We start from the raw sequence: 9,826 nt of genomic DNA, 5'->3' as shown, positions 1-9,826 counted from the left end.
AGAGAGAGAGAGAGAGAGAGAGAGAGAGAGAGAGAGAGAGAGAGAGAGAGAGAGAGAGAGAGATCATCAATTGTGATTAGCCAGAGACCTCCTTCTTCCCCTGCTTTTTTCATTCTGCTTCTCACCTGCGGTAAAAGAACATTTGATTTGAAATCAGGCTCTTCCCCCTAACTATATTCCCTTGGTAAACTAATTGATTCACCCTAAACCTCTGTTTCTCCATCCCTAAAATAAGTAGGTAGAGTAGAAAATTTCATTTTGATTTCTAAATTTGTGATGCTAAATTGGAAAAGTGAGATTTTACTGTTATCTAGAATATATTGTGTCTCTGTCTCCCTTACATACACACACACACCTCTGAATATTTGAAATAGAAACTAAAGACAATTCTTCACAAAATCCTAAGACTAGAAGCTGAAAGGTATTTCTAATCTAGTTTATATCCTTTATTTTACGAATGAGGAAACTGAGGCCCATAGAGATTAGGTACAGTGTTACACTGCTAGTAGGTGGTAAAATCAGGATTCCAACCCAGATGCATTGACTCTGATGCTATGATAGTGTTTAAATTTAAAATTTTTTAAATTTTAAAATTTATTAAAATGTTTATTGCCATCAAAGTAATTGGGTTCTGTCTTTAGCTTAGGCTGACAAATGTCATAAAAAATTCCATGACATATTAATGCATCTCATATTTAGATACCCATAAATCAGACCTAAAAATAATTACTAGTCCACTTTGCTATACTACAGAGAAAAATCAAAGTAAGACAAAAGCTACAGAGAGCAGCAGGATTGATCTTGAGACCAAGAAGTTCAATTCCTTCCCCTCTTGCATAATGACTTTGTGACTGGGAAGTCCCAGCACTTGATACAGTTTCTCATAGATAGGAAGTGCTTAACAAATGTTTCCTGACTTGGCTTACTCTTTTTGAGGTTTCAATTTAGTTTCCTCATCTGTAAAATAAAGTGGTTGGACTCATTCATCTTTGTTTTGTGATCTCTTATCTCATTCCTTGAAACCTGCTTTTCCCTTTGTCTTTTCTCTTTGGTTTGACTTTTTAATTAAAAGACTTTTCACTTGCTATAGAAAACTGCATAAATTCTCTACAACTTAATGTGTTGGGGAACACGAGGTGTCAGGGTTAGTCAGGAGGGAGAGACTCCCTTTGGCTGTGAGGTCAGTTGTAAGCAGAGTCTGGCTTCTTTGGTTTCTTGTTTAATTCTCTCCAACTCTCTGACCTCATTTAGGGTATTCTTGGCAAAGATATTTCTTTTTTTCCAGATCATTTTATAGATAAGAAAGTGGAAGCAAGCAGGATTAAATGACTTGTTTAGAATTTATAGCTAGGAAATATCTGAGGCTAGATTCAAACTCATGAAGAGGAGTCTTCCTGATTCCAGGCTCAGCCCTTTATGCTCTGTGCCACATTGGTACCCTGACTTTTTTGAAGTAGAAATAGTCTTCTGGAGCAGCTTAGATTTTTCACCATTAGAAATTCTATCAACTACTAACTAATCAATTAATTAATATTTCTTATTATATGGAATTTTTGTTTTTATTTAAGTTATACCTATTTTGTCGTTGTTGCTGTTTTTGAAGTTGATTTTGTAAGATATGTGGGAACCAAGTAGAGATTTAGAGGGGGAAATAAAGAGTTTGGAGATTTTTGTAAAGAGAGGATGAAAGTGATAGGAGAAGAGTGAGGTGAAAGAATGAAAAATGGGTCCTGAAGTGAAAAGGGGTAAAGAAGGGACATGCCAATAAAGAGGAAGATAAGCAAAATATCTGCCCTTCTTCCCTTTTTGTAATTCATCACAGTCATAATTTTATAGCTGAGAGAGATATCTGAAGTTGTTCAACTCCTTCATTCTACAGATGATGAAATTGACCCAGAAAACTCACAAGGATGCGATTTGAACTCAGGTCCTGTGACTCCAAATCTTGCTTTCTTCCACTCACTATTCCTTGTTGTCTCTAGAAGCTTGCCTTGTTGTGGAGTATTTATACTTAAAGAAATGAAATGACTTCAATAAATTTAATAAACATTTACTAAGCAACCAGTACTTGTCCAAGGTTGCATAGTAAAAGGTACTGAACTTGGATTCAAAACCAGCACTTACGATTCCCTGTTCAGTGGGTCACATTATGGAAAGACCAGTGGTCCAGGAGTCAGGCTACCTTTCTCTAACACTGATTATTAATTAGGGCAGGTAAGTGAATGTTCCTGAGGTTTTTTCCCTCATGTGTAAATGTAGGGGTTTGAGTCTAGATTAAATTGTCTTAACCTTTTTTTGTGTGTCTGCTATGGATGTGGACCCCTCTGGAAGATCAGTCAAACTTATTTTATTTTATACATAAATAATATTTTAATATTTTATTTTTAAATATTCAAATATTTTAAATACTATAGAATACTATTTTAAAATGTATAAAATAGAATATGTAAGATTACCAAAGAAAAACAATTGTGCTGAGACATAATTATCAAAGTCATTTTAAAAAAATCATGCACTCCAGGTTAAGAAGCCTTAGACTAGCTGATCTCTAAGTCTCTGGCAGGTCTAACATTTTGGAACTTAGTCTAAGATGGACGGATTGGGCTGAAGGGTTTTATCCAGTGGGCAGGAGGACAGAGGACAAAGATGCAGAGAGCTGTTGATATCTTGGCATCTCTCTCAAGCTCCAGTATGTGGCTAGTCCCTTCCCCCTTGGCTTTAGTGTAAATTTTAAAAGATCAGAGATAGTAGAGAAAGGGAAGATGAGGGAGATCATTTCTTACTTCTGTTTTCCTTGGATTGATCTGGTTGCTGGTTTTCCTCCTGGCTCCATTGTATTATAATTTCTAGTCCACAATCCTAATGGTGGTCTTTAAAGTGAAGATTCCTTACATCTAATTAGGTCTGAAAATGATGGTAAACAAACCCATGCATTGCCCTTACCTCTACCCTATTCTTGCCCTCCTCAAGCCCTAGCAGACCCTCAATAGATTTTGGTAGTCTGTGAATTTGGATGGGAAAAACAAAAACAAATACGATTACTTCTTTATTTTTATAAATCTTTGGGTTCCTTTATCAATGCTATGCTTTTAAAAAGGGGTCCTACATAAACTTCACTTAGCTGACAGAAGTTTATTTGATTGTAAACTCCTTAAGGTTTAACAAATTTGTCCTTTGTTCTTTTTTGTATTCCCCAGCACTTAGCACAAATACCTGGCACACAGTAGGTGCTTACTATTTACTAACCAACTGATGTAGGGGTTTTTTGCCACTTCTGTCTGCATTCCCAACCTCATTGTTCAATAGTCTCATGTGTGTGGGCCTGGCATCTCATGTTGGTGGTGTAATTCTCAGCTCCATGTATGTGGTTCCAACAACTCCGTCTGGGGCTCTACCAACAGTTGCTAATGATGACAAGATGGCAGCTTAATGAACTCTATGGATTTTCCACATCCTACCTCCTTTCCCTGAGATAAACTTCTCCAACTTCCAAAATGACGAGTCCATTGGCGTGGAATATGGAGACAACTCTAAACAGCGCAATCATAGAGGTATGGATGCCCCATTTCAGACCCTTCCAAAGGATGGCTTGGGAGGCATCCTGAATCTTTCACTGGCAAAAACCAGTTCAAGCATATATTTTGCTTCCCTTTAATTACTGTCAAGAAAAATAAAATCTGGTTAATTGATAATCAATATTTTAAAAATGAAGCCAGAGAAACTTTGGCTTGAAAGAGATTTTTAAAAATGTCAACTGAGTTTTTTGATTCCCATTCTCTTCTTCTCCTCACATTTTCCTGGGGAGCTGTATATGGATCAAAATTATTCCAGCTAAAGACCCTAGATTTGTATTTGTCTAGAATACGACGCTAGGTCTTGAAAGGCAGCATTTCAGATCATGACTTAAGCTTTTGGCATTTACCTAAAGCTTTTCCTGACCACTGAGTTCATACAGTTTGTCAAGACTCCAAACTAGATACCATATCCTAATTGAGTCACTGAGTGGCTGAAATGGCAAGAAATGAACCAGGGATATTGGTCATATGGCAAAAGAAACCTCTGGCAGGTCCTTTCCCTCTCTCTAGATGTGGTGATGCACTAGTGTGGCCATTAAGCAGGAAATAAATCTACACTGAAATGTGCTTGGGGTCTGCGTTTTGTGAAAGATAAGGGGTCCATCTAGAAAAAGTAAGGGACAGGAGGAGGACTAAAGAAAGGATAAATCAAATGGATTAAAATTTTAGAAGAAGCACTAGAGGTGGGGAATTTTTGTTTTTGGTACCTCAAGGATTGATTTTCCATGATGGTGTTTCTGTTGCCTTTTTGTGTACTTAAAATAAAGAAATGCTTGCTATGGGTGTACTAAAGATGCTAGAATGGGAATAGTGATGCCTGTACAGTAGAGAATGGATACCAGCAACTGATTGCTTGCCTAATCTCATTCTTGCTTCTTTGATTATTCATTTCCTTGACCCTATCCCACCCATGAATCTTAAAGATAGTTCTTGATTTTGACTGCAGTGAGTTTTTGGAGATGCAGCAATATAGGGTAGAATATTCCTGAGTGTCATTGAGAATAGAAGGTTGGAAACACCAATAGAATGCATTGATTGACCTGCCTAGATATTCACGGAAATGTCTTCGAACATGTCCTTGCTAGTCATGTAGCTATTGTTCTGTTTTAATGAACAAAAAAAGATGGATAATTTCATTTTGACATGATATATTCTTGTCAACACATAAGCAAATATACAGACATATCCCTATAACCCTCTTTCCCATCAGTTTTACATTTTAACAGAACAGAGAGATGTGGACTCTACCTTTGGCATCGTGCCACCCATCCTTCCACATAGGATCATGGGTCTAGAGTTGAATCAGACCCTACTGGCCTCTCATTTTATGTCTAAAGAAATTGAAGCTCATAAAACCAAATCCTTTTGAGCTGAGTTTCTTACTCTCACTGCTTCCTATTAGGCAAATATTCAATTTAGATATTAATGGCTTTGGTGAAGAATCACATTATTCATTTAATATCTACTGTGTGCCAGACATAATATTATAGTTGTTAAGTACCTAAAGGTACATGCACACATGCACACATTTCCTACTCACCAAGTTCAACAATATATGGGCTTCTCAAAGCATATTCTATCTTCTACTATATTTCCTTCAGGAGAATTTCTATTGCATGTGTGCTATGTATCTTCTATCATGACATGAGCAATATGGAAATTCATATTATATTAAAATACCTAGAATATAACCTAAAGCTGACTAGTCACCTCTTGGCTGGAAGGAAGGTAGAGAAGGAGAAAATATGGGTTTTAAAATGTCAAAAAGTGTTTCTACATGTAACTGAAAAAATAAAATAAATAAGTTTTAAAAAACAACATGTGCTTCCATTTTATTAGTACTGAAGAAAAATTAGCTTTGTTCTGCCTAGCCAAAGAAATGGGTGGAAGTTTCTGAAATACTTACATTTGCCAAATAAGGGAAACATTTCTTAATAATTGGAGCTGTCCAAATTTTTTATAATCTGCCTTAGGAGGTAATGGAACCCTTTTCTCCTAGCATCTTCAATTTGAGGCTAGACTTGGTTAAGAAGTTTCTGCTCAGGTATGAGTGGGACCTCTGTTTTGCTGTCCATTTCTGAGACTGATTTTCCAAGTTTGACTGTCATCCGCCTCTTCAGGATAAATGTTACTGTGGTGCCAAATTTACACATTTGTTTCCTCCCCCGGAAGTCCTTTTTCAAAGTCACAGAGTTTAATTTCTAGAGTTCTCAGAATTTTCTGCTATGTGATAATGAAAAAACCGAGTTCATTCCACACATTCAGTTCATGCTGTTTCTAATTAGTTGTATAAGATGATAACTAAGTGACAAAATGGATAGAGCTCTGGACCTGAATTCAAATCTGGATTTGGACACTTACTAGCTGCATGACTCTGGGCGAACCCTTTAACCTCTCTGTCTGCCTTAGTTTCCTCATTTGTCAAATGGGAATAATGATCAAACCTACCTCCTTTGGAGCTAAAATGAGATGATATTTGTAAGGCATTTTGCAAACTTTAAAGTCATAAATACTAGTTCATGGTATGTTTGCTAATCTCTTCCTTCCATTGGACTGCCATATAATGAAATTATTTTGGTTACAGCAACAAGATTCATGCAGATATATACCCACATGAACTGGTCTCATAGAAAAATCAAATATTCTATAGCAAAAACTATTAAAAATATTTCTGAAAGTTTTCATTCATAATCTAATTAAATTTTAGGGAGAAAAGGCATTTCAATAACACCTGCCATGTGCCAGGCAATTTGCTGCATTTTTATTAAAAAAATCTTATACAATCTTTATAACAACTTTTGGAGGTAGGTGCTATCATCATCCTCATTTGACAGCTGAGGAAACTGAGGCAAATGGCGGTTAGGTACTTGGCCTGAGTTATACAACTAGTTAGTAGCTGAGGCCGAGTTGAAACTTAGTGTTGACTCCAAGCCCATCATTCTATCCATTTAGCTACCAACAGCAACTACTAAAAATTACCATGAAAATAGTAAATAAATGCTTTATTTTCATACTATTTTCATACTATTTCATACTAATTTTTATGTCTGTGTTCTTTGGGTTTCACCTAGGAGGACATTATTTTGAATAGTGTCTTTTGAGTATCTTTTTTCACTTTAACCTTTTTCACGAGAGAAATGAATATGTTTCTATGGAAAAGTTACATTGGAAGTCAATTGTGACTAATGTTTTGAACAAAAATGGTAGCCCCTGGGTCTTATTTGTCATTGGAATGGTTTCTCCAGTTTTTAATCTTAAAGAAAAAAAACAAGCAAAATCTGAATTTTGTTTAGGTTGTATCTGAAAGTTCTGCAATCAAATAAATAATTATTTATCTTTATGGACTTCCTAGTATTGAATATGTTATGCTTTTCATTTTAAGACTGGTTATGGTGATTTTCCTCTTGTGTAAAAGATAAACGCATTCCCATCGTACCCTGCTAAAATACCAGACAATGAGGCTGCAGATTGAGTGTTCATTATGCTGCTAAGTAAGACATGGGGCCATAAGTGAGCTGTCCATGTCAGTTGAGAAAGAAATCAGGCATCTTGAAGAATTATCTACATATGGAAAGCTTACCAGAATTAAGGGCCTAAAGGGAAAGACATAGTGTAGTGGTTGTGACAAAAAGGGGGAGAGGAGTCCAAAATAGGGACTAAATTTTTTTTTTTGCACAAAACTAATAGGAGACTTTGAAGTTGAACACTATTGATTCTTTGTATTGGAACCTTAGGAATAGTAATACATTTTCCTTTGGATTTGTTTTCTAGCACACTGATTTATGTCAGTACATGGACAAACACCCTGGAGGGCTTCATCCAGACAATGTGAAGGTATGTAAAGGCATTTTTAAAGCCAGATATTAATGTTTTTCTTTGGAGGAGATAGTCACAATGTCCCTATAGCTATTCTCTTCTTGTATAATTGGTGGGGGGATACCTAAGATCCAGCTGAATTCTGTTTGGCCAGCATTTTTTAACATGTTCATTTCATCGATTCCAAAATTGAAAGTTAAAAACAAAAAAGGGGAGATTTGTAGGGAGCTGTTGGGAATGAGGGAAACAGTCCACTTCTTCCAAACTTCTTGTAATTGCTAGTCTAAGAAAGTTTCTTGGGCAGCTGAGAGGTCAAGTGACTTATCCACTAGTCGAATTGCCCGTATCTGTGAGAGGCAGGAGTTAACCCGAGGCTGGGTGACTCCAAAGTCAGGTTCTTTAACCTCTTTGTAGTGCTGCTTTCTTTTTACTTTACTTTAGAATATTAAAAGTCATGTTCTTTTCCTTAGAACAGTTCCTTTTTTCTTAATCTTTATTTCCAAATATTAGAAATAGTTTCCCCCTTAGAATGATTATCTTTTATTCACTTTTAGAACGTTAGAAATGAAGTTCTTTTCCTTAGAACATATATTTTATTTTAGAACATTAGAAATGATGCTCTCTTCCTTAGAACATCTATTTGTATTCACTTTATTTGAGAACATTAGAAATAACGTTCTCTTCCTTAGAACATTTATTTTATATTTTGTATTAGAACATAAAAATAATGTTCTTTTTCTTTGAACATATATTTTTATTCATTTTGAGAACATTAGAAATGATGTTCTCTTCCTTAGAACATCTATTTTTCATTCACTTTATTTTAGAACATTAGAAATGATGTTCGTTTACTTAGAACATTTTTTAATCTACTGTATTTTTAAATATTAGTGATGATATTCTCTTCCTTAGAGCATTTATTTTTAATTTTATATTAAAACATAAAAAATAATGTTCTTTTCCTTAAAACATATATCTTTATTCACTTCATTTTAGAACTTTGGAAATGATGTTCTTTTCCACAGATCATTTATTGTTTAATTAAAATTATTATTCAATACTTTTCATTCCTCTCTTTTGCTTTTCTACCCTTGCTACTTCCTAAATACATCTCCTTCTTTCCCAAAAAGATGTCCCTCATAAGAAGGAGACAAAAAAATGTTTATCAAAACCAACCAACTTTGACCTAGTGTGATATCATATTAGGTCCTCCCATTTGTTTTGAAAGAAGGGGAAACTGAGACCCAGATGAGCTAAGTGACCCAAATTGTCTAGGAAGAACCAATGTCAAGACCTGTATGGTGTTCCTCCCAAACCATCACCCCCTTCTCTATATCTGCAAACCCTAATTATTTTAGTAGATGACTTTGTGACTCTGTGAGTATGCGTGTGTGTGTTTTCTTTATTAGCCAAATTTTCCCTCTCTGAAGGAAAGCCTTTTCCCAATGTATAGAAGGTTATCAAAGAAAGAGCCATTTGTTAATGGGATCATTTTTAGCATCTGAACTACAGCAGGAAAAAGCAGACGGCCGTTATTACTGTGTTGGTTTCCATGGGAGGCTACCAACCTAATTACATATTGGCTTCTGCTCACTGTTTGTCTGCTCTGAGACAATGCGGCTCCCTCAGGTTCACTCTCAGGAACTGCATTGCAGGTGATATCATTTTCCAGGAGCCTGGCAGAGTGGCAGATGCCCCCTGGGCATTTCAGTTTGATGTATGAGCGGGTGGTTTTTTCCATGCAGGGCTGTGTGTTGTCACCCACATCTATGAATATGAAATTAAGAAGATCAGAATAATATTTTCTAACACTTGTTCTTGATGACGTTCTTGAGTGCTTCACAGAAAGTCAATGTGGAACAAGATGAGCAACCTATGCTCTAGAAACCTTAGGTTATGGGGAAGATAGAGAAGGGACAAATGAGTTGTTGACCCTGGTTTTGATTTTGTTTTGTTTAGTCTATTTTTGTAATCCATTGAATACCTGCATGGTCTCCATAAATATTGCCCAAGTACTAAAAAATCACCCACATGTAAGAGATAAACCTAAATAGACAAGTAAATTAGATATTTATAATATAATTATTTATATTATACATTCATAATATAATTATTAATATTATATCATATCAATAGAATATATTTCTAATAAAATAGCAATGTGTATTTTTATACTTATGCATAATTTATATGCTATATAATATAACATATGGTATATTTATACTATACTTATTAATTATATATTTATAATAAAAGTATATAATTTTTATATTTATACTTATATTATTTATATAATACATTTATAATATAATTATTAATAATATAGTATATTTGTATATAATACATCATATAATTTTTATATTTATATAGCATTTATATATGATATACTATGGATATTAACAATATAATTATTACAAATACTGTAATATTTATAT

At 34.8% G+C, this 9,826-nt stretch overlaps 1 protein-coding gene across 1 annotated transcript in view; it reads left to right on the top strand.

Moving 5' to 3' along the window:
* CDK14 (cyclin dependent kinase 14) overlaps nt 1-9,826 on the top strand; it is a 208,386-nt gene that overhangs the window by 166,126 nt on the left and 32,434 nt on the right. The window contains 2 exon segments of the mRNA XM_044678913.1: nt 7,347-7,409; nt 7,674-7,780. Coding sequence (XP_044534848.1) covers nt 7,347-7,409; nt 7,674-7,780 — 170 coding nt within the window.

The sequence above is a fragment of the Gracilinanus agilis genome, chromosome 5 (assembly GCF_016433145.1).
Source record: "Gracilinanus agilis isolate LMUSP501 chromosome 5, AgileGrace, whole genome shotgun sequence".
Classification (NCBI taxonomy): Eukaryota; Metazoa; Chordata; class Mammalia; order Didelphimorphia; family Didelphidae; genus Gracilinanus; species Gracilinanus agilis.
Note: the sequence above shows the minus strand (reverse complement) of the source record. Positions and strands in the feature narration are given on the sequence as shown.